This window comes from Saimiri boliviensis, chromosome 18 (genome assembly GCF_048565385.1).
Source record: "Saimiri boliviensis isolate mSaiBol1 chromosome 18, mSaiBol1.pri, whole genome shotgun sequence".
Classification (NCBI taxonomy): domain Eukaryota; kingdom Metazoa; phylum Chordata; class Mammalia; order Primates; family Cebidae; genus Saimiri; species Saimiri boliviensis.
Genome location: NC_133466.1, coordinates 1,471,896 through 1,497,007, shown reverse-complemented (window position 1 = coordinate 1,497,007; position 25,112 = coordinate 1,471,896). Strand labels below are relative to the sequence as shown.

At 44.1% G+C, this 25,112-nt stretch overlaps 1 protein-coding gene across 8 annotated transcripts in view; it reads left to right on the top strand.

Annotated features, from left to right (window-relative positions):
• ADARB1 (adenosine deaminase RNA specific B1) overlaps positions 1–22,103 on the top strand; it is an 85,129-nt gene extending 63,026 nt beyond the window's left edge. For 6 of the 8 annotated variants that reach the window (XM_074389451.1, XM_074389447.1, XM_074389449.1 and 3 more), the window contains 2 exons: positions 16,597–16,775; positions 17,763–22,103. In XM_074389451.1, coding sequence (XP_074245552.1) covers positions 16,597–16,775; positions 17,763–17,942 — 359 coding nt within the window. In that variant the 3' untranslated portion in view covers positions 17,943–22,103. The remainder of the gene's footprint in view (positions 1–16,596; positions 16,776–17,762) is intronic. The other 2 variants (XM_074389450.1, XM_039480532.2) reach the window with 1 other exon arrangement.
• The last annotated feature ends 3,009 nt before the right edge of the window (positions 22,104–25,112 follow it).

Here is a 25,112-nt window from a genome sequence, read left to right as displayed (position 1 = left end):
GAAACATCAGAGTTCTTCTAAAGGGATCCATGGTGGTGTTTCTGGATCTTTCTGGGCCTTGTCCCTAGGGCCTTTTAAGTGAGTCCCTCGGTAAAATTAATCTCTTTTACCCATCACAAACCTAGTCATTCATAGAAGAATTGATGGGCTCACACTTGTCATCTCAACACTTTGGGAAGCCAAGGCTAGTGGATTGTTTGAGCCCAGAAGTTCAAGACCAGCCTAGGAAACATGGTGAAACCCCATCTCTACAAAAAATTAACCAGATGAGGTGGTGGGGCACACCTATGGTTCCAGCTACTTGGGAGGTTGAGTTGGGAGGATCACCCGAGGCCAAGAAGTCGAGAAGATTGCACCACTGCACTGCAGCCTGGGCAGCAGAGTGAGACCCTGTGAAAGGAAAAGGAAGGAAAGGAGGGAAAAGAAGGGAGGGAGAGAGGGAGCGGGGAGAGAGACAGAAAGAAAGGGAGAGAGGGAACGGGGAGAGAGACAGAAGGAGAGGGAGAGAGGGAGCGGGGAGAGAGACAGAAAGAAAGGGAGAGAGGGAGCGGGGAGAGACAGAAAGGAGGGAGAGAGGGAGCGGGGAGAGAGACAGAAAGAAAGGGAGAGAGGGAGCGGGGAGAGAGACAGAAAGAAAGGGAGAGAGGGAGCGGGGAGAGAGACAGAAAGAAAGGGAGAGAGGGAGTGGGGAGAGAGACAGAAAGAGAGGGAGAGAGGGAGCGGGGAGAGAAACAGAAAGAGAGGGAGAGAGGGAGCGGGGAGAGAGACAGAAAGAAAGGGAGAGAGGGAGCGGGGAGAGAAACAGAAGGAAAGGGAGAGAGGGAGCGGGGAGAGAGACAGAGAGAGGGAGAGAGGGAGCGGGGAGAGAGACAGAAAGAGAAGGAGAGAGGGAGCGGGGAGAGAGACAGAAGGAGAGGGAGAGAGGGAGCGGGGAGAGAGACAGAAAGAGAGGGAGAGAGGGAGCGGGGAGAGAAACAGAAAGAGAGGGAGAGAGGGAGCGGGGAGAGAGACAGAAAGAGAGGGAGAGAGGGAGCGGGGAGAGAGACAGAAAGAGAGGGAGAGAGGGAGCGGGGAGAGAGACAGAAGGAGAGGGAGAGAGGGAGTGGGGAGAGAGACAGAGAGAGGGAGAGAGGGAGCGGGGAGAGAGACAGAAAGACAGGGAGAGAGGCAGGGGGAGAGAAGGAGGAAAGGAAGCGAAGGAAGGAGAAAAAGAATGAAATTATGGCCGGGCTTGGGGCCTGTATATTTTTCTTTCACTCAGGCAGTGTATTCATTCCTGTCTCAGCAGCAGCAACTCACAGACACCAGAAACTATGTCAGCGTTGGCTTTCCCAGACTAGCCTGAGCCAGGTCTCCTGGACACTTACCCTCTCTTGGAGCCCCCCGGTGTCCACAGTGATGAGCTGCATGGAGCCTGCCCTGGGCTCCCTGGAAAGGCCCCGCTGGCTCTGAAAGGTGGTGGCAAGTGTAACCGGGGGTACCAATGGCAGGCAAAGCCTGTCTCCCTGATGTCTGCACCTACTCTTGATTCCCTTCATTGCTGGTTTTTTTTTCTTCTTTTAGAATTTCAGTGGCTAACAGTAAAGTGAACAGGAGCTTTTGAATTCAAAGGTCCTAACTTCTAAGTTCAGCTTTATTTAAAAGGACACAGTTAAGGTATTTTTATCTTTTTAAACATATAATTTTGATTCCTTTTTTAAAGCTCAAAACTAAAACCATAATCCTAACCTAAAACACGTTTATTTTGTTGTGTGTGTATGTGTGTGTGTGCTGCCTTGTTCTAGTGCTTGGCTACTAGCACGCCTTTAATTTGAGAAAAAGCAGTGTAGAATTTTATTTGAAAGCATGTCTGTCAGAGCACATGGAGGAGGCAGGGATGGGGAAAACAGTTGTCTTGAATTAAATTGTACGGCTCCCTAACTTAACCATTGCGTTTTAAGAAAAACAAAATAGATGGATAAAACTTGATGGTAAGTAAGGTGAAATTGTAGCATCAGTGTCTTTTGAAGTATTTTGTTGTGTATTGGTGTATGAATTTCTCATGATTTAGAAAATAATATTCCCTCTTTGTTCTCTATCTTCTGTACTTCAGGGAAGAGTGCTTTAATTTTAGCTGTCACTCATCTTTTATATTCATAGATACTTAAAACATTGCATGTGGAATATGGGACACATAGGCGATGCTCAAAAATAGTTGTTAATTAGGGCCTTGTTGAATGGTGCTGATAAGCAATATCTCATCCATAACTAAAGTCTGCAAAGACAGCATCATTCTGCTAAAGAAATTTTCTAAGATATTGAAAGTAGAGCTCAATTATAAAAGTCAAAGTGTTTGTATCGTATTTCAATGATGTGAAAAGCATCTGTATCTGTTAGAAAAAAACCTTAAAAAATACGTCTGTAAGATAAGACTTCAAAGTTACTGATGCATCTATAAGTATGTAACGAAATAAAAGAAGCTGCTGTTTGTCCTGTCCTCCCCAGTATCGTCTCTAATCTTAATAGCCTAAAACACAACCAGACCTCTCCCTGGTCCCCACTGCAGGGACAATGCCTCGCTGATTCAGCTGCAGCAGAGAGCCTGGGCTGGAGCCGTGAGGCTGCCCCTGATCAGCTCTGCCTCCTTGGCAGCTTCTGTGTCTCGGGTTCTTCATATGCCCAGTGGCAGGGATGGACCAGGTGCCCCTTGCAATCCTTCTGGACAAATGTGCCACTGTCCTATGAAAATGAAAGGACACCACTCAAGCTCCAGGAGGCAGAACGTTACTCAAATGCTGGGCCAATAAACAATGTCACCCTAGCAACGAAGTCTATTTTCAAAATGCAAATGATTTGAAATATCTTATTGGTAAATGCTTTATTTTGGAAATGGGTTTTTGTTGTTGTTTCCCTGAAGAGAGTTCAAATCAGCAAAGTAAGTAGCTTTGGAAAAGACACCTTTAGACTAGGAGTCCTGTAAGTCAACAGGACAGGGTAGCAGGAAATTAGGTCAGCCGGAGGATTGAGCAGGAGGGGAGGGCTGATGCTGGTGCTTCAGAATTTAAGTTGAAAGCAAGGAATGCCGTGGGTGTTGCCAGAGACAGAAGGAACCAAACAAAAATCTGGAGGGGTCAACATTGATGTCTTAATGGATTTGGAAGGTCACATTCCTTTCAGAGCTAAGCCCTCAAAACTTTATTGAAAGGAAAGTCTTACATTTAACCAGTCACCTGGACAGAGGAGGTACCAGGACATTAGCGTCCTTGCTATGCGTCTCCTGTGTGTATCACAGCTCACATTGTGTTTGTTATACTTGTCACTCACATTTAATTATAAAGGTCATTCCTGTGGTAAAAAGAGAGCCAGGTATGATGGTGCCTAGTAAATTGTAGTGTCCTTAGGGAGGAACAGAAATGGACATAAATGAATACAAAGAATTACTAAAACAAGTTTACCTGAAACCTAGAACAAATCAAAGTAAAAATGTAGGGATAGGGTGTTTCTTTTAAAAAAAAATAATGCTTTCAGATTAAAATGAGAAGAATTAGATTTTCATTTCACCCTGAACACTAGTTTTACTTTAAGAAAGCTTCAGGGCCAGGCATGGTGGCTCACACCTGTAATCCCAGCACTTTGGGAGGCCGAGGCGAGCAGATCACCTGAGGTCAGGAGTTAGAGACCAGCCCAAACAACATGGAGAAAACCCATCTCTACTAAGAAAAATACAAAATTAGCTGGGCTTGGTGGCAGGGGCCTGAAATCCTAGCTACTCGGGAGGCTGAGGCAGGAGAATTACTTGAACCCAGGAGGTGGAGGTTGCAGTAACCCAAGATCATGCCACTGACTCCAGCTTGGACAACAGCGTGAGACTCTATCTCCAAAAACAAAGCTTCTTGGTGCCAAGCTGTGAAGTGTTTGCCTTTGTGGGCACGCACATTTGGTACCCCTGCTTGGCACCAAGGAAACAGAGGTCTCTCAGGCTTTCTGAGATCTTTCGAATGAGTTTCACATCCAGCACTTGCAAGTTTCAGGACAATTCCAGCTTCTAACTTACATCGATCGACCCTCTGAGTGTGAGCTCCTCGACGGGCCCAGTTTGTTGTCAAAGGCTCACTATGAGAACCCAAGAAGAAAGAATGGGCAAATGCCCTGTGGGATGGCTCTGGGGCCCTTGTTGACAGACAGCCTGCTCTGGGGTCTTTGAACCCTATCCTATCCTGCTGGTTTTCATGTTGAACATTGCCACGAACGTTAACAAACAAAGCTGAGTGGTGGGGGTAGGGTTCTCGTGAACAGCTTGCATTTAGACATCTCTGGGAGGACAGCACAGGGATCTGAGGGGGCTGGCCACACGCCCAGGTGTGTGGTGGGAAGAAGGCGGGGACCAACAGAGCTGCTGTCCACCCAAGACCATCCAGCACCATGGGCAGGAAGAGCAGGGAAGCTGGTTTATGAGGCCCTGGCTGGAGTGAGAGAAGAAATGTCACTGTGAAAGTGTGCGTGTGTGTGTGTGTGTGTGTGTGTGTGTGTGTGAGAGAGAGAGAGAGAGAGAGAGAGAGAGAGTGTGTGTGTGTGTGTGTGTGTGTATATTTTCCAGGTAAGAGCAGGCGTCGGGGTTGTGGGAAAGAAGTGTCAGTAACGTCAGTTTCCTTGCGCTGGTTTCTAGGAGGAAGGAGTAAACAAGAGAGTGAGCACCAAGCTTCGCTCCAAGTACAAAATCATTTTTTTCATCTTACAATTTTTCTTTGCATTTTACTGCTTGTTTTGTTTCTCCCCTTTAGTTTCGCTGTACTGATTAAATTGTCTTTTCCCCTTTCTTCCCACTGGTGATTTTGAAGTTCTAAATCTTACTTCTGTTCTAACCAGTGGTTACCTCGATTTTTTAAAACAAATATATTTAAATCACTTTGAAAAAATGTTGGCATCAGGAATTAACTAATATTTGTAAAGATCCAAGCTTGGGAAAAGCTAAAATCTTGGGCTCATTTTTATTCCACACTCTTCCCATCTTCATCTTCCTAGATTCTGATGACATCATCTTGAGTTTTAGAAACTCATTCAATATTGTGCTTTTTCTTTAAAAGCCTTTCTTAATAAGTCACACAGTCACATGATCAACAGCTGTTTAGATGAAAATATAAGGGCTCCTTGTTTCTCTTACCAGGTTTCTCTTACCTGGTTTCTCAAACCAGTTTTCTGTAGCCAGTGTCCCTGCCCTTAATTCCACATTCAGATTTATTTTTCACTTTGCTGGAATGCATCCTTCGTTGGGGTGACAGGGTGATTTCTTGGTTGGTTGGTTTTGTTTGACTTTGGAGAAGAGGCCTGTGTGGGTGGGGCTCTGGATCCTGACTTTACCTGGCCCTCGTCTGTGCGCCAGGTAGGCTGAGAACTGCAGGTGTCTGGGCTCCGTCCTTCCCCCAAGGACATGTCAAGACCTCCATGTCACCCCTCCATTGTCACCCTTTGTCACAGAGCCAGTTTGAGTTTCTTCCCTTTCTAGAAAGTACCCCCTTGTTTTCTGTATGGTAGCATTAAATTTGTTTGTTTTCCTTAAAATTCAGAAATCTCAGCAGATTAAGCCTAGGCATGTGGCTAGTTTGTTGGGGTTTCTTTCCTACTCACTACGCTGAACCCTCTGATCTGGATTGTTGAATCTTCACTTCCAAGAATTTCCTTCTATTGTTTCACTTCTGCTAGAAGCATCTTCTCTGCCCCTTCTGTTGTCCCTGAAAGTGTTGCTGAGCAGAACTCACAGGGCTGCGACCAGTGTTTCTCCTCTCATCTGATGTGCTCTTTTGACTGCACTGCTTTCTAAGAGAATCCCTGACTCCTCTGTCACCATCTCAGGAGTGAACTGCTTTTCCCATGGGGCAGGCTCCCCAGGAGCTCATGCCTGGCTCACCTTTCCTGCACCATGGCTGCCACACGGCTCCCCCTCTTGCTCTAGTTCTCCTTTCTGGGAATGACTCCCTCTGGGGTTCCTCATCTCTGTTGGGTTTTCATTTCTCCTTTGGCATACTGGGTTAACAACTTTCTAGTGATTGGAACCATCTAGAGAAGAGTTTCCTAAAAGGAGCTCAGCTCCCCCTGACTGGAAGTGTTCAGATTGGAATGGATGGACATGGTTTTTATGGACATGATGGCAGGGGATCTGGCTGGAAGGACTAACCCACATGACCTCCAAGTGTCTTCTAAGCTCAAGATCAAGCGTCCCCAAACTACGGCCCGCTGGCCGCATGCGGCCCCCTGAGGCCATTTATCCAGCCCCGCGCTGCACTTCAGGAAGGGGCACCTCTTTCATTGGTGGTCAGTGAGAGGAGCACAGTATGTGGCGGCCCTCCAACGGTCTGAGGGACAGTGAACTGGCCCCCTGTGTAATGTAAAAAGTTTGGGGACGCCTGCTCAAGATCCTGGGAATGCAATTTTCTTGTTTTAAATTCTGCGTGGATGACTGTAATGGTAAAGTACAGTTACCTACCTTATCAATGACACCTTTGAAGGTGTTTAAAAATAATAATTGTTATACTTCACTGACTACCATCCTCGGGCCATTTCCCAGGACATGAATGTGCTCAAGTCAGGAGCCAGATTCTTATATCTGTTGCTGAGTCTGCGCCGTAGTCCTGTGGGCCATGCTCGTCGTCACCCTTCACGGTGGAAGCAGCCGCAGCCGGCAGACATTGCAGGTCTTGCAGCTCATGGCCATGTGCCACTGTCCGTAGCACAAGTTCAGCTTGAACCCACATCTGACCCTTCACCACCCCAAGCCTTGCCTCCTGTGAAGGACAGAGAGGGCACCAGAGTGCCGTGTGGCTTCCCCAGAGCTGCTTCAGGAGAAGGAGAGCTGGCGGGATCACTGTGAGCCCCTCAGCGGCACTCCACCTGCTGCTGTCCTCCATCCATGTCCATTTAGGCTCTCCTGCCCATGCAGCTTTCTGGACATGAGCCCACCTCACTCAGGAATGTAGTCTGGGGCTCCTTCCACAGCTGGTATTTTGAAACCTTGAAGTCTCCTTTGAGAAAGGAGTGTTATTTGGCCAGAGGTCCCCTGTGTAAAGCTCTCGGCACCTGGCTGGGGTTAGTGGACAACTGGGACAAGGCATGTCCAAGCTGGCAGAGAAAGCCTGAGACCAGCCCTGGGGAATGGGCTGGGAGGGTCAGGAGAACCCAGCCATCTTGCTCCTTATGGATTCTCATCAATCGCGTTTATTCCTCTGTCAGCTCAAGGGCTGCCCTTCTTTTTTTTTTTTTTTTTTTTTTTGTAGTATTTGTTTTTCAACTATATTTTTCTTTCACTTTATTGAGGAATAATTGACAAATAAGAATTGTATATTTTTAAGGTATATAAAGTGATGTTTTCATATATGTATACAGTGGGAAATGATTTCTATAATAAAGTTCATTAACATACCCATATACTTTCTTAGTAAATTTCAGATATGCAATACGTTATTAATAACTGTGGTCCTCATGCTGTACATTAGCTGCTCAGAACTTATTCATCTTATAACTCGAAGGTTGTACCCTTTGACCAACACCTACCCATTCCCTCTATTCTGGAACCCTGATAACCACCTTTTTACTCTTGGTTTCTATGAGTTTGACTTTTTAAGATTCCACATATAATTGAGATCATACAGTATTTGTCTTTCTGTGCCTGGCTTATTTCACTTAGCATAATGTCCTCCAGGTTCATCTATGTTGCTGTGTTTAGAAGAATTAAGGGCTGCCCTTCTTGAGACGATCAAGTGAAAGGCTCAAAGGCGCTCTGCTCTCAGCAGGGTTTTGGACCCAAAGAGGCTCAGAGGCTCCCTCCTATGTTGGGTGGCCTGCATCATCCTCACAGTTTTCCTTATGCTTTGACTCATGCCCAGGTCTTGACTGTTTCTTATTTGCAATATAAAGGCCACTTTCAGTTGAGATTGTAAGTACATATTTTCCTTGACCCACTAATAAATGTCCAATGGTTTCTATAACATGAACCCATAATAACCCTAAAATATCTATTGTTAATCATTATGTGTATCATCCACTTTTGATTACCCTACTATATGAGGAACCTATTAGAAAATATCTGTAGGGTAGAAATAAGAAAAAACATCAATGCCAGCTCTTCTGAGTTTTTTAATTGTAGCAGTTATTAGGCCAATTCACAGTTTCTTTGTATTTTTGCTTTAAAAGTTCTGATTCAGCACACTTAATTTACAGAAACAGAGGGATTCTCATTACCAGTCAGGTTGTTCTTGCTTAGTTTCTGCACCATGGCCTGGGATTAACTCATTACCCTAGTTCCCTCTTTGCAGCCCAGAAAGATAAGCATCTCATTGGTGTTAGCCCCCACACTGTACTGGCCTCAGGGACTCATAGAAGTATGTGCTCATGACTATTTAGGGGCTTTCTGCCCCAGAAAAAGCATATGGTTAGTATTGGAAGCTCCAGCTATTTTCTTTTTGCCTTATTTCCATTTTTGTTCCAAGATGGGACTTGATTTAACTTAAAATATAAAAAAATATTTTGTACTGTTAGTGTCTTACACTTTTTGTTAAATCATTTAGTTTTAGTGAAAAATATTGTAATTCTAAGGTTTAAGTATCATTCAACAGTAATCCTTTATTTTGAGAAGAAATGGAATTGCAAAGGAAGATAATATAAGCATTATCCATTTGTTTATGAAAGATTCAATTCCGTTATGGTCAGAGATTCCCCAACAGTTTTAGTGGACACCCACTCCTCTAGCCATCCCCTCCCAAAAGAAATTCTTCCTTATTCTGTCTGCTTGAAGGATATGGCCTTGAACATGCTCCTGGGGCTGCTGCCTCTACAGAGTGACAGCTCAGGGACCTGCAGGAACTCAGAACATGCAGGCAGGTGCTAGAGGTAGGGCAGGTGTGCTGGACAGCCACCAAAGACCTCAGTTCCACTGGCAAAACTTGCCACAGGAGAAACCTGAGCATATGGTAAAAACTATCCCAGCAGCACTCGGTAAGTGCAGGAACAGTGACCTCAGGAAGACCTGAGGCTCCTACCAGTGCCTCTGAGGAGGCTAGCCTGGTTAAGGCACACCTGACCACCACAGAAGGATGGTGCTAGAGCTCTGGGTTCTTGGGATGAGGACATGGTCTTGGCTGATTGTTTTCCTTCAGGCCTTCCCCAGAATTGAATGCACATCAAAGAAACAAGCAGAAGAAACTGTGCCAGTTACTAGTATTGAATAATTTTTACTTACAAAAATTTTACATGGATTATCAAACTTGTGAGGAAAATAGGACAAAAGAGAAAGATCTAGATGAGAAATAGGACAACAGAGAAAGTAGAAACAATTTAGAAAACAGAGAGAAATAAGAAATGATAAACCTTACTTGTATGTTATTTAGTAAGTGCTGAAGTTCTAGAAAATATTCAACTTATTTTTTTTAGTGTACTGTGGGCATGATTTTGGGTGTTGGGATTTTGCAGTGAACAGGGCAAACAAAATCCCTTCCTCATGGAGCTTTTGCTCTGATGAGGGTAGGGGAAGGTGAAGTCAAATAAATCTCAGATAACATGGAACAGAAAGGCAGAATTATGAGAAAGCCTTAAGAGATATGAAAAGTTATTCAGAAGGCCCAATATCTATTTAGTCACATTTTTAAAATAGGAAGTAGGGAGGAGGAAATAGCAGAAGAAAATTCCTCAGTACAGAGGAAAAACACAAGTACTGGAACTAAGTGGATGCACTGAGTACTGAGCAGAAGTCATGAGAAAAGTCCATGCCCAGCACATCCCTGTGCAATTTCAGAAGACCAAGGCAAAGGGAAGATCCTAAAAGCTTCTCCGTTACCTGCAGTACATTTCAGATTTATATAACCCTTATCAGGACACCAGAAGTTAGAATGGAGTTATGAGATGACCTTCTGGTTCTAAAGAAAATATTTTTATTGGAGAATTTCCTACCTAACCAAATGCTAATCAAGCATTGAGACAAAGTGGTGATTTCCAGATAGTTAAGGATTCAGAAGACATATGCTTTTGGAGGAAACACAATGACTTGAGGATACTCTAGCAAAATGAAAAAGACATCTAAGAAAGAGGAAACTTGAATTTAAGAAAGAACACCTTATAAATCCAAAGTATAATTGAAAAGGATAACTTAGCAGCAAGCCTGAAAAGTAACTGTTCCAAATTAAAAGAGAGATTCATATTAGACAATCCTAAAAGGAATATTTTTAGAAAAAGATGAATTTATTTTTAATGAATAGCCTAACTGAGAAGCTGAATGCTCTGAATGGTAGGGTAAAAGCAAGTACTTCTTTTGTGGACCAAAAAAAAGGTAAAGAAGAGTGGAAACTCCAGGGAACATAAAAAAGCTATTCATGAAAGGAGTGGTTCGGACATGAAGCCATCAAAACTAAGGCATGATTTTGAACAATTCTTGAGAAACAGGACAAAGAGACTCCGGTATAAGTTTGTGCTTGGAGTAGTGTACTGAGGAGCATAGGCGTGGTGGTTGTAACAGCACTGTTTCTCCTGTAAAGTCTGTCACTTTTAAAAATTTAAAATAAAAAGACAAAAATTTGTATAATTATTAGATCAGATAAGAAACCAGAACTTAAACTACTGACTATTTAGAATATACATATCAAAAATGGTGAATTGGAGCCCCACTTAAACTTAGGAGATAATGGCCTTGAATGAATGGGAAAGAATAAATGAATTAAGCCTTCATTTTCCAAAATTGGGAGGGAAAACAACAATAAAGCTAAAGAGGAATATAGGAAGAATGAAGGAAATAGAAGTGAGAAAGAGAGAGAGGGAAGGAAGAAGGAAATAAATTATATAGGAAAGAAGAAAAAATATTAAAATTAGTAAAACTGGCCAGGCATCGTGGGTCATATCTGTAATCCTAGCACTTTGGGGGGCTGAGGCAGGTGGATCACCTGAGCTTAGGAGTTCGAGAGTAGCCTGGCCAATATAGTAAAACCCCATCTCTACTAAAAATACAAAAAAATTAGCCAGATGTGGTGATGCACACCTGTAATCCCAGCTACTCAGGAGACTGAGGCAGGACAGTCACTTGAACTCAGGAGGCAGAGGTTGCAGTGAGCCGAGATTGTGCCACTGCACTCCAGCCTGGGCAACAGCAAGAGTACGTCTCAAAAAAAAAAAAAAAAAAAAGTAGTAAAACTAAGAGGCATTGACTTCAAAGAACAATAAAACAGATGTACCACTGCCAGGGCTATCTAATGTAATATCACATAAAACAAAAGTAACAAAGTGGAAATTGAGGGATAGCTACAGATAGGGACCTGCCTCAGCCTCCCAAAGTGCTGGGACTAAGAATGATCCACCATGTCTGCCTCCTGTAGGTTTTTTTTACAGATGTCTTTATCAGCTTAAGGATTTTTTTTTTTTTCTAGCTTACTAAGGGTTTTTAATCAAGAATGTATGTTGGATTTTGTCAGTTGCTTTTTTCCTGCTCTTAGATGACTTTTCAGTGCAGTGATGTGGGACTGTAGTCCCAGCTACTTGGGAGCTAAGGCAGGAGGAGCACTTGAGCCCAGGAGTTTGAGGCCCTCTTGGGCAATGTAGTGAGACCCCATCTGAAACAAGAGCAACAAAAAATGAGATAAGCAGTTGGCTCATTTTTCAGTCTGCTAATGGTGACCTTAAAAAAAAAAAAACAATTAAACCAACCTTGCATCCTATGGTAAACTTTATATGGCCGTTATGTGTTATTCTTTTTATATATTGTTGGATTCAATTTGCTAAAATTTTCTTTAGAATTTTTGCATTTATAGTATACTTGTCTATAGGGATATTGGTCTATAATTTTAGTTTAATGTCTTTGTCAGGTATAAAATGAGTTGAGATGCATTTCTTTCTCTTCAGTTTTCTGGAAGAGTTTGTTTGTATTTGGTATTATTTCCTTAAATGTATGGTTGAATTCACCAGTGAAGCCATTGGGCCTGAAGTTTGCTTTGTGAGAAAATATCTAACTACAAATTATTTTTCTGTAATAGATTTAGGACTGTTCACATTATCTGGTTTTTTTTTTTTTTTTTTTTTTTTTTTCTTTTTTCTTGAGTAAGCTTCAGTAATTTGTCTTTCAGGGACTTGGTCCATTTCATCTAATTTGTCTCATGTATTGGCATAAGTGTTCAGATTATTCCTTTTAATATCTGTGGTATCCCGAATGATACCATCTTATCCCATATGTTGATGATTTGTGTCCTCTCTTGTTTTTTCTAATCAGTCTAGCTAGAAGTGTATCAGTTCTGTTCATCACTAAGTGCCAACTTTTACGTTCAGTGATTTTTGTCTTTTGTTTTATATTTCAATAATTTTTACTCTGATTTTAATTATTTCCTTTTTTCTGCTTACCTGATATTTCAATTGCCCATCTTTTTTGTAATTTTTAAGGGGCTAGCTGAAATCATTGTTTTAAGACCCTTTTTACTGCTTTTGTAGCATTTATAAATTATATGTTATATTTTTATTTTTATTGATATTAAAGTACTTTGTTCCTTGGGTTACTTAAAAGTCTGCTATTTAGTTTTAAAATACTAGAGATTTTACAGAGATCTTTCTGTTGTTGGTTTTTGAGTTTCATTTAATGACTTCAGTCCTTTTAAATTTGTTTAGACTTGGTTTTATGGACTAGAATATGATTTGTCTTTGCATGTGTTTCACAAAACTTGAGAATGTGAATCTGCCACTTTGGGGTAGAGTGACCCATAAATGTTAATTAGGCTAAGTTGTTTGATTATATTATTTATTTTCTTTTATATTCTTACTGAACTTTTACTTGATCTATCAGTTATTGAGAGACAGGATTGAAAATCTCTTGGTTATAATTGTACATTGTCTGTTTCTTCCCCTTTTTTAGAGTTGGTTATAATTGTACATTGCTTATAATCTCTTGGTTATAATTGTACATTATCTATTTCTTCCCCTTTTTTACTTTCTGTATTTGTAGCTCTGTAATTAGATGCATAAAAATTTAGGGACTGTTGGTTTCTCTTAATAAACTGACCTCCTTTATCATTATAAAATGACCCTCTTTATTTCTGGTAATCATGTTTGTTTTGAAATTTGCTTTGGGATTAATATAATCTCTTCAACTTTCTTTTGATTAGTGTAAGCACAGTGTATTTCTGTCCCTTTATATTAAACTACTTTATATTAAAAGTATGTTTTTATAGGCAGCATATGTTTGGATCTTGCTCCCCTCTTCCACCATGGACAGTCTCTGGCTTTTCACTGAGGTACTTAGACCATTTACATTTATTGTGATTATTGATATTATTAGGTTTGAATCTCATCTTGCTACTTATTTTCTATGTGTTTCTTATGTTCTTTGTTCACTTTTTCCTCATCTTCTTACTGCTTTTGCCTTAATTGGGCGTGTTCGATGATTCCATGTTGACTCCTTCTTAACTTTTGAGCTGTAACTTTTGTTAATTTAGTGGTTGTTTTAGGGTTTACAGTATGCATTCTTAACTTACCACAGTCTACCTTCAAGTGATATTATACTACTTCACATATAGTAAGAGAACCTTACAGCAGGATACTCCCATTTTTTCACTCCCAACCTTTGTGGTATTGTTTTCAGACACTTTTGCATATATTTTAAAAAATCCACATTACATAATTATTTTTGTTTTAATAATTATCTTTTAAAGGAATTTAAATAATAAGAAAAAAAACTCTTGTGTATTTATCCATGTAGCTATCATTTCCAGGGCTCTTCATTCCTTTGTATAGATCTAGATTTCCATTTTGGTATCATTTTTTCTTCTGGCTGGAGGACTTCCTTTTTTATATTCCCTGTTGCACAAGTCTTCTGATGCTGAATTATTTCAGCTTTGCTACGTCTGGTAAAGTATTTTGCTTTCATTTTTGAAGTATATTTTGCTGTGTGGATATATTTCTGCTGGAATTGCAGGGTTTGTTTTCTCCTTTAAGCGCTTTAAACACATTGCTTCCCTGACTTCTTATTTGAATTGTTTCCAGTGAGAAATGTGTTGTCTTTATTTCTCTGTGTGTTTTTTTTTCTCTGGGTTTGCTTAAGATTTTCCTTTAATACTGGCGTTAAACAATTTGTTCTGTTGTGCTTTGGTGTAGTTTTTATTCATGTTTCTTGTGCTTGGGATTTACTGAAATTCTTTAATCCATGGGTTTGTTGGTTACATGAAATTTGGAAATTTTTAATTCATCTTTCTTTAGATATATTTTCTCTTCCCCCTTCTCTCTCCTTACCTTCATGAAATATAAGTACACATATTTCAGCCTACTTAAACCTGTCCCACATCACTGATTTTCTGTTCTTTTATTCTTTCAGTCTCTTTTCTCTCTTTGTGTTTCATTTTTGATAGTTTCTGTAACTATATATTTAAGTTCACCAATCTTTTCTTCTGTGGTTTCTATTCTGTGGTTCGTCCCATCAAGCGTATTCTTTATCTGATACACTGCAGTTTTCATCTCCAGAAGTTTGGCTTAGGTCTTTTTATATCTTTTTGTCTGTATCTTCTACATGTGAATGTCAGGCATTTTTCCCTTTGATTCTCTTCCCAGCCTTGAGTAATATGCACCCTCTGTTCAGTGCTCCACAGGATACTCAAGGCCACCCTCTGCATATCTCCAGGGTTCACTCTGTCTCTCTGCATTTCTCTTGCTTCTGGTACTGTCTTATGAGATCTGGCTGACTTGCTTTCCCTTGACTCTCAATTAGTGGGATCTGCTACACCCTGCCTGGGTTCCTTACTCTGAACAGTAAACTGTTCTAGCAGTAAATTGCCATCTGGGTTTTAATATCTCTCCAAGGGAAGGGTGAATGCTCACTGAAAGCAAATGAGCATGGTGACAGGGGTGGAGGTGGTCTCCACAGGGCATGAGGGGAGTTGTGCTCAGTCATCTGAGAGTGCCGTGTGCTGTCATGGCCAGTGGGCTTGATGCCTCAGTGTCTGGCTTCAGAATATGAGTCTGCTCATCTTCTAAAGCATGTTCTAAAGAGTCATATCCTAAATTAGTTTTGATTTTGGTGGCCTATAACATCAATGTGATATGAATTATCAAGCTCAGTATACGAGTGGAGATACATGTATTCGATTCCCAGTTATTCATGTTTCTTTAAAAACTTTCAACCCGGCAAAATGAGCCTGTGATTAGTTAAGATGAGACAGTTTAAATACAGTAAGAAAACAAATAAAAGGGTATTTCCCAAAGTTAATAAAGTTAAAAGATAAAATGTTTTTAAAAGATATAAACTTTATTTCTCAACATAAGCACCATCAAATTCAAGACATTTTTGTAAGCGCTGATCCCAGCCATTTAGATTGTCCCTGAAGAACTGAACGTCTTGGGAATTTAACCATGTCAATGTGGGCCTTTTTACATTATTAGCGGAAGAAAAATGGTGCCCTTTAAAGAATATCCGAGATTAGGGAACAAAAAGGAAGTCAGAAGGAGCCAAATGAGGTGGATTTGCACCCACCACAAGGTGGATGCCTCTTGATTTTCCATCAAAACCCTCACAAAGTTGGCCTTTTTGATGAGTGGAGTGAGTAGGAGCTTTGTCATGGTGAAGGATGCTCGTGAAGCTTCCCCAGGGGTTTTTCTGATAAAGCTGAGGCTGCCTTTCTCAAAACACTCTCATAATAAGTAGATGTTATCATTCCTTGGCCCTCCAAGTGAACTCAACAAGCAAAATGCCTTGAACATCCCAAAAATGGTGCCGTGGCCTGTGCTTTGACTGACCCCATCTGCCTCTTGGTAGCCTTTTTTTCTTAAGTATGTGTTTTCTTCGGGATTGAAAATGCTTGGTAAAGCTATGTTTATCTCCTGTTTGATGTTTGTTCTTGCTTCAATTTTAGCAGAAGTCATGTAGCTCTGATAGGAGCTCTTTTCAAGCAGACGTCTTGATCTTCTTATGCCTCAAACTAGATCCTATTCAGGCATGTTTCAGCAAGTTAGTACAAGTTTATTTCAAAACAGTTTTGAAATCCATGAAGTATTTTCATTGTACACATTTTCTGTGAACTTTTTCAAGGCTCTTGTGAACCATTTCAGGACACTTGTTAACAATTGGAGTTTCCTGTTGCATTATGGGTGTCACACATGCAAAGCCACGTGACCTGAACATGCCTGGCCTCTCAGTGGCAGGGGAGCATGTGCAGGGCAGGAGCACCAGACATGGGTGAGACCCTGCAGGGAGCAGCCCCACCTGCGCAGCCTCACTGGACCCTGTATTAGTCGCAGAAGTGACTCCCACCCGTGCACCCTCAGGCTGCTAGGGTTCTTAGCTCCATCAGCGCCAGAGTCAGCAAAAACACACTTGGCAGGAAGTCTCATCTTTTCAGGTTTCTGTCAACCTTCTGCCCACCTGCCCTGTCAGACAAATGCGTACCCATGGGTCAGTTCTGCTTTCTCAGCACGGCTCCTGTCCTGGTGGCAGTGGAAGGGTGTGAGGGACGGCCACGGCAGATGCACACCCGAGTCTGCGTACGTTCCCTGGCAGGCAGAATCCCCCACCACGCGTGTCTGTGGCCACGTCTGAGCAGAGCGCGCTGCACCTGGCTGCTCCTTCCCTGGAGCGAATGCGGGCTTCGCACTACCTTCCTGTGTCTTCCGTTTCAGGCATCAGCAATGCAGAAGCACGGCAGCCAGGGAAGGCCCCCAACTTCAGCGTGAACTGGACGGTAGGCGACTCCGCTATTGAGGTCATCAACGCCACGACAGGAAAGGATGAGCTGGGCCGCGCGTCCCGCCTGTGTAAGCACGCGTTGTACTGTCGCTGGATGCGTGTGCACGGCAAGGTACTGAGGTGCCCTCACCGCGATGCGCCGGCTCCACCCCCCAAATAGCTTGTCTGTCCTCACAACTACCGTTCCTTAAACTGTTTCATCGTCATGCCATCATGCACAGCTTCCTAAAACCATCACCGGGAAACCTTTTATTCCTTCAGATTGTTTTAGCTTAGAAGTGTGGCCACGTTCCTCCAACCTTAATGCCGTCAAAGGCAGCTCTTTCCTCCCTGCTGCAGGGTCAGACTCCCTGCCAGACCCGTGCATGGTGGAAATGTCTCTTAATCTCAGATATTGAAAGTCATTATGCAAAACGGAGGGCCACTCACCCTGCTGTCCCCTCCTTCTCAGCAACACAGAAATTGATTGGATTCTGACAACCCTCCATGAGAGTTTTGAACTAGCTATGAGGCCCCTTTTTCCCCAGGATAAAACCTTATATAGTAAATCAGGATATGACTAGTTTTTATTTATTCTTCAATCAAGTAGGTAGCATCTGTTTATTCTGAGACCAGCATTGTGCAGTGGCATGGGGGGTACAGCCAGAAGTGACAGTGCCCGGGAGGGTCCTGTTCACACAGGGACAGCCCCTGGGCCAGCTGCTGTAAGTCCAAGGTCCGCCCAGAAAGGAGTCAGCAGGGAAGGCCTCTGTGGTCAGCAGGGTGATAAGACACACAGAACATCAGTGGTGCTTCTTATAGTGAAAAGTGAAACTTGAATCGACTATTGGTGGTTTCCAGAGGCACATCTTCAGAACTCGGGGGTCTGTAGCTGCCTGTTTGACCAGCAAGACCAAAACTTGGTGATGGTAACTCAGCCCTTAGGAGACACCACACCTTGTTGTGTGTGAAGCCATTCCCTTGGCAGAGAGCGCCTTCCTCTGGGTTGCTTTCCCCTGAGAAGCCAATGCAGTTCAAAAGGCCATTTTTCTGGCATCTTAGGTGTTATTTTCATCAGTTACTGCTTCCACAGTTGAATTTGTTTTTTATCCCTTCACAGGTTCCCTCCCACTTACTACGCTCCAAGATTACCAAGCCCAACATGTACCATGAGTCCAAGCTGGCGGCAAAGGAGTATCAGGCAGCCAAGGCGCGTCTGTTCACCGCCTTCATCAAAGCGGGACTGGGGGCCTGGGTGGAGAAGCCCACCGAGCAGGACCAGTTCTCACTCACGCCCTGACCCGGGCAGACATGATGTGGGGTGCAGGGGGCTGTGGGCATCCAGCGTCGTCCTCCGGAACCTCACATCTGAACCGGGGGCAGGTGCATACCTTGGGGAGGGAGTAGGGGACAGAGAGGACCACCAGGTGTCCACTGTCGTCCCCAGCATCTCACGTCAGACCTGGGGCAGTACGCAGTGTGGGGAGGGGACAGGGGTGCGCTGGGGCCCAGTCTCGCCACCTAGCATCTCTCTGCCACAGTATTTCCCCTTCTGAACCGTCCAGTGACTGCTTTCAATCTCAGTTTACGTTTAGAAATTGAGTTCTACTGAGTAGGGCTTCCTTAAGTTTAGGAAAATAGAAATTACTTTGTGTGAAATTCTTGAATAAATAATTTATTCAGAGGTAGGAATGTGGGTTATAAAATAAGAAGTAATTATGTCAGGTCACTTTTAGGCCACATTATTTCAACTGCAAAAAAGCATCTATATATGGAGGAGGGTGGGAAATAGAGGTAGGAAGTAGTAACCTAAAGGAAGTTGCCACACGTTTGTCTAAACTTAGGTCTCTTTTCTCCATAGGTACCTCCGTGGTTAGTTTCACACACTAGGTTTTCACAGTCTCTCCCCAAGGAGCAGACTCCCAGCATGATGTAGCGTGGCCCTGTCACGCACATGGGGTCCCACAGTGGTGACTGTGTGTCCTGCAGAGTCATGACCCAGGACCCTGTAGCCCTCAGCCTCCTCTAGAAGCTTCTGTACTCGTTGTAGGATCAGATCATGGAAAACTTTTCTCAGTTTATTCTAAGTAATCACAGATAAAACGTGGCCAGTAACCCAGGCTGGCCATTAATTCGGGTTTTTTAAACGATACTTAAACTTTTATGGACTAGAAGGGATCAGGAGGGCTGCTGCACAGCACATGGCCTAAGTTCCCTCTCTTCCTTGCTCCGAGTCGAATGGATGTGAGTGACTGCCCAAAGACCTTCACAGGATGGAAGGAGAAGGATTTCAGTAGATATCATTCCTGGAAAATGCCGTAGAAGGCATGTTTCAAAATTATTGTTTCCAGCTTTGTCTAAGACATGTTTGAAAAATAAAAAGTGTCCAGGTGAGAGCTGGTGAGACCAAGTGCTGCTGGCATAATGTAGACCAGATGCTGATGGTCCCGACGGGTGCTCAGGGCCGCCCGGCACCCGCAGTGCACAGAACGGCCCCGCGGCAGAGGGAGCCAGCCCAGGAGGTCAGGGGCGCGGCGGGCAAGGGCCCTGTGTAGACCACCTCCGCCCAGCTCAGAGATTTGCACCAGTTGCCTTGTTGCCTCCGCTCAGGATGAAAGAGGAGCCAAGAGAAGTGCCCTGCCCATCAGTGCAGTGCCCAGCTCCAAGGCTCTGGAGGGTGCTCAGCTGGGTCTCCTGGGGCCATGGACAGAGATTGGTGCAGACTCCACCCTACAGCATACATTTGCCACAGCAAAGTCCAGGGTGATGACGCCTGTGTGTCCATGATGAGCCTAGGAAACCAGAACAGGTGCAGAGGGGCATCCTCCTCCCCCTAGACCCGAGAGCTCAGACCTGAGAAGGGGAGCACCATGGCTTTGGCGGGGTGTGCGCCTCCCGATGTCAGGAGCCCTATCTGTGTGTGTCCACACAGATCTCGTCCCAGCATGGCAGGAAGGGGTGCTGCTTAGGGCTCGTTGTTGGGGACACGACCAGGTTCAGAGGCACGAACTTCTGCCCCACACCAGCCTTCTCCTCTACCGAAGAGGGTAGTTGTCTCCTTGAACCAGTCAGAGTGGGCATTGCAGGCCCCTCCATCACAACAGTGGGGTCTTATTTAGGCAGATTGTGTGGGGGTTTCTGTACCTGCAGAAGGAAAGGGGTCTTCGCTGGCCTTCCCCCAAGCAGGCTCTTGCACATTCTAGATAAAACACCGTGTAAGTCTGTGCGTTTTTATTCTTGTCTTGATAAATTGTATTTTTTTCTAATGGGGATTGGGAGATGGACTTAGTTTTTAAAAATATGTGGATTTTGGTTACAAAGTTTACTGTTAATATATTCCATTTACATACAAAACTACCCAGTATGTCTGGCTTTTCCTTTCTGTCAGGAAATAGCTAAAATGAGCATGATTGCTCCCTGTACCACCCCAAATAAGTGAGGGCCTCACCTTGTGGGGCCTGAGCAGGTGCCTTGAGACCCTAAGGCGCACCTTTCCTGGGTGGACAGGCAGGCACAGGGCGTCCCACCCCAAGCCGTCCAGGCAGGAGGAAGGCAGCCAAGGTGACTGGGTTCAGGGAGGCCTGGGCAGGGCAGCTTCGGGGAGGAAGCTGGTGTGCAGGAGCCACTGTCCTGGCCAGGGGACCAGAGGCTTTGTAGTGCTCCTAGGACAGTGCATCTGTAGTCAGAAGAAAAGGAAAAAAAAAAAAAAAAAAAACAGAATGCTGGCTCCTCTCTGAGACAGATGAGGAAACTTAGCACTTTAATCTCCCTTCAGAGCGCTCATTGTGCATTAGACTCTAGCTGTTCCACTGAGGTGTCATTTTGCATCCCATGTCCTTGATGTGGGTTTTAGAGACTTAGCAGAAAATTTGACACAAGCAGGAACTTGTTTTTTTTTTTAAGAAAAGTCTTAAATTTTGAGGACATTTTGACAAGTAGGGGAAGAGGGGGCTTCTGTTTTGTTTTGTTAGCTAAACCTGAAGTATTAATTCCACAAACACACTGTCCCTCGGGACCACTCAGGTACAGCTCTGCCAGGGACAGAGTCCTGCTGTTGGGAGGTCAGTGCTGCAAGGGTCTCAGGTGGGTGGTGTGTTCTGTGCCATGAGGAGTGAGAGGTCTAGATGGACGTCGCCACCTTCCTCCGCACTCATCACCCGGTCATACGCCAGGCCCACCTCTTCCCAGCAAGGGATGCCAAAGAACCGCCGTTCTGATTCTGCGTCTTCACTTAGCTTTTCATCATCTTTTCCTGTTTTGGAGAATTTTTTGTAATTAAAAGCAATTACTTTAAAATGCACTAGCCACTATCTCACAAGGCATGGTTATCTCTGGATTTTTTTTTTTTTTTTCAAATGACTGTATTTATCTCCAGGCTGTGGAACCGCTGCTGCTTTCTTCGTGAAGACAATGTCTCTCCCTGTAATCTCACACAAACACACTGAGGAGGGGATGGCTCCGTCTTCACATTGTACGCAGATCTGAGGATGGGGTTAGTGAAGCTGTGGGGACGGCACACCCGGATCTGCCCATGTCTCAGAGCATGGCAGTGGCTCCTTTTCCTTCTAAAATACTTTATCCCAGAAGCAGGTCGTCTGCCCCAGGCTTAACTTTATCCAGAAAAAGAAGGAAAATTGGCCATCTTTCCCACCTCTAGATTCTGTGAAATTATACACTCGCTCAAAAGATTCCTTCTTATCAACCCCACGCTGTGTAAGTGGAAAGGGCAGAGTGTTTGTGTACCGTGTGTGTCCAGTTTACAGTGTCCCTGCCCCTTAGTGTGTTGTGTGACAATCTCCCTGGGTGAGGAGTGGGTGTACCCAGGCCCAAGGCCGGTGGGTCACTTGGTGCCTTCCATGTGAGTACTGGTGTTCACTTGATGCCGGGGAATAGAATTAGAGAAACCTCTGACCCGCCGGGTGCCAGGGACCGGTGGAGGTGGATGGCAGGTCCGACTTGACCGTAACCTTTAGTGGTAAGGGTGTGTTGGCTTTTTCAGTCTCTTGTGAAAAGTCTCCTGTCTCTGGCAGCACCGTCTGCACTTTCTTGTTTAATGTTTAAAGGGACAAGTACCAAGCCCCAAGAATACTTACTTTGGCCACAGCATAAGCTGATGGTGTGTGAGGAACCGATGGGCCATTAAACATGAATGGAGCCGTGAAAAGCACAGTCTATGGACATTCATGGAGTAAGCCCCTAAAGCTGTTTGCTTCTTCAGGCTTTAGGTTACATGCTTTTAATTTGGTTTTAGAATCTGGACACTTTCTATGAATGTAATTCGGCCGAGAAACTTGTTGCTAAGATGCAATCCTCAGTGTTCTCTGTATGTATATTTGTGTATACACCACACGTTACAACTGCATGAGCTTCCTCTCGCACCGAGACCAGCCGGAACTGAGCATGAGACGCTGTCAAATACAGACAAAGGATTTGAGTCAATAAAAAAGAAAATGTTTCACTACTCTAGTGTTGCCGAGATTTTCGTTTCCTTTCAAATTATTTCTGCCCTTGACTCCACTAGCAGACCTGGGGATGGATGTTCACGTGCATAACCTGAAAGGTGGCTGTGTGCCCCCCGAGAGCTGCAGGTCCGACCATCTGATCTTGTCACCTGCTGTGCTTGCACCAGTGCTACTTGCATTTCCCCAACTTGGGACAGTCTCTCCTCAGTCCCCTCCCCACCCCCCATTAGATTCTTGACTTCACTATCTTCCTGGAGAGCATGTTGGCGCCTCTCCCATATATGGTGGTGTAGAGCATGTTGGCACCTCTCCTGTATATAAGGTGGTGTGAGGAAAAGTATGCAGCTGCCCCGCCTTCACCCTGCATACAGAATGATGATACATACCCACATTACTCTTTACCCTCACGTTACTTGTGGATAGAACACAGGAAGAACCTACGTACTCAATAAGAGGCAATGGTGACACAGGGGTGCTGCGGTGCAGTGAAAAAAGCAGGTGCTAAGTGCCCCGTGGAACCATGCCGTTTCTCATGACAGCACTGGAAGGACAGTCGCCATGAAGTAGAAAGTTGGCAGCAAAGCGGCATTCCTGTGTCATGGCTGTAATGCAGTGCACGTATGCTTCATGTACCGTACAGGCAGAGGTGGGTCAGCCTGGCTGAGGAGGGAGTCTGGCTGTAGTCTGTGGACATGGGATTTGCGGTGGTTTTGACTTTGTGTTCCTATTTTAAAAGTATATCCATTTGTCTAATATTTCTACAATTAAATGAAAAATTTAGGAAAATACTTTGAAAAGTCGAAAGCACCATACAAATAAAAAACACCACTATTACAGACAACTTGGTTTTCTTATTTGCATCAATTTTGAAACTATTTCATTTTTCCCACAATAAAAATGTTAAAATATGTTGCAGCAAAAACAAGCTTCAGAGAAAAGAATGGAGGGACCCCTCTCAATGACAAGTGAATCCTTAGGATAGCGATTCTCCGGGAGCTGCCTTGGGTGCTACACTGGATGGAATATTCGGACTCAGTATTCTGTCATGGAATTGGGGAAATGTCCTGAATTTTACCAAGGAAGATGAAAGTTTTGCTTTTTACAAGACTGTATAGTCTCATAAATCTCCTGGAGCGTGACTGTAATCATTGAGATTCTTGAGCGTTTGCTCAGTCCTTGTGTAATGAAGGCCAACCCAGATTGCACTGTTCCAGCTGCTTGGAACAGGTTGGTGAACACAACAGAGACTGAGTCCCCCAAACAGCTGCTGCTCTGGAGGAGAGCAAATTAAACACACCAGATGCCAGTGTCAGGGAATGTGCCGGGGAAGAAAGAAAAAGCAGGTGAGGGTTGGGTGCTGTGGCTCACGCCTGTAATCCCAGCACTTTGGGAGGTCAAGGTGGGCAGATCACAGGTCAGGAGTTCGAGACCAGCCTGGCCAACATGGTGAAACTCTGTCTCTACTAAAGATACAAAAAGTGAGCTGGATGTGGTGACAGATGCCTGTAATCCCAGCTACTCAGAGGCTAAGGCAGGAGAATCATTTGAACCTGGGAGGTGTAGGTTGCAGTGAGCCGAGATTGTGCCATTGCACTCCAGTCTGGGCAACAGGGTGAGACTCCATGTCCAAAAAAAGGAAAAGAAAGAAAAAGTAGGTGAGGATAGTGCAGTTGGTTGCAATGGTAAGTACTGGGATCAGGGTGGGCCTCACAGAGAAGGCTTGCCAGGCAGATGGTCAGCCAGAGGGAGCACTGGACCAGGCATTGGTGTGCCAGAGGCTGCAGCACCAGGAACTTGGCCAGCCAGTAGGCGAACACAGCTGTTATTTACAGTTACATTTTATAAAGTTAGAATTATATTAAAAGTAACAAATACTCAAAACTCATCCCTTCCTACTTTTTGCTGTATTTTACTGCATACTCTGCAATGGTGGGCTGCATTTGGGGACTCACACCAGTAGCTTGGAATCAATTCTGGTGGGAGGTTTCACACCAGTGATACCCACAGACATTGTGACTCAGGGCTTGATTCACTGTTGTGATTGTCTCTAGACCAAGAAAGTGGTGGAGGAAGATGCCGATCATACTTAAAATGTAGCTTTTGCATTGTGAATGGTACAGAAAATTGAAGAAATCGTCTCACAGCCTCTGGAAACTTTATTGCTGAAGCAAAGAAGTCACTGATTCATTGAACGAGTGAAGCTCTGACATTCACCTTGCAGCTTCACCTTCATCTGACTCCTAAGTGAAAACATCCCAGCATTTCTGTCAGAACCACACTCGTTCATCCACTGCAACCCTACGTCGGCCTCAGATGTAGGGCTCAGCAAGATTCAATGAAAGCATTCCATAAGAACTGGCTTTGTGGGATTTACAACAGTGTTGTATATTTTATTAGTATTTTTAAACTGCATGCCACTCCTTTTTATCTGTAGCATGTACATAAGCTGATGTACACATATATGTGCATACATTAGGACAGGGTAGCCTGTTTAGCATTTACGAGCACACCACTGGGTTCCAGATGTCCTTGGGAACAGATCAAGGCAGTGCAAAGGCCCTGTGCTGGTGAGGCTGAGTTGGTGGGAGCTAATCAGCCTCTGGCAGGTGCCTCCCCCATCCCACCCTCCAGGACTGGTAAGATTGGTCTGTCTGATACAACTGCAAGAGAACAAAGTGTGGGACCAGAGCTGAAGGATGAGGAGTGAGTGTGTTTCTGCTGGCCCCCCTCCCCCATGCCCTCCGGCACTGAGGTCCTGCCTTCTGTACACACAGACCTGGCCTGGCAGCCAAAGCCTCCAGGGAAAAATGACCTCATAAGGAGAAATGAGAAATCTGAAGAGCACAACTATTTAAAGCTCAAAATGAATAGAGATTCTATTAGAATAGATCCTAGCATTTTAGAACAGTCGTGGAATTAAACATTCTAAAAGAGATCAGAAAACAGAACCAAGCAGAATCTGAAAGAGTGAACACAACTGATGAGATAAATAATGAAATAAATTTACC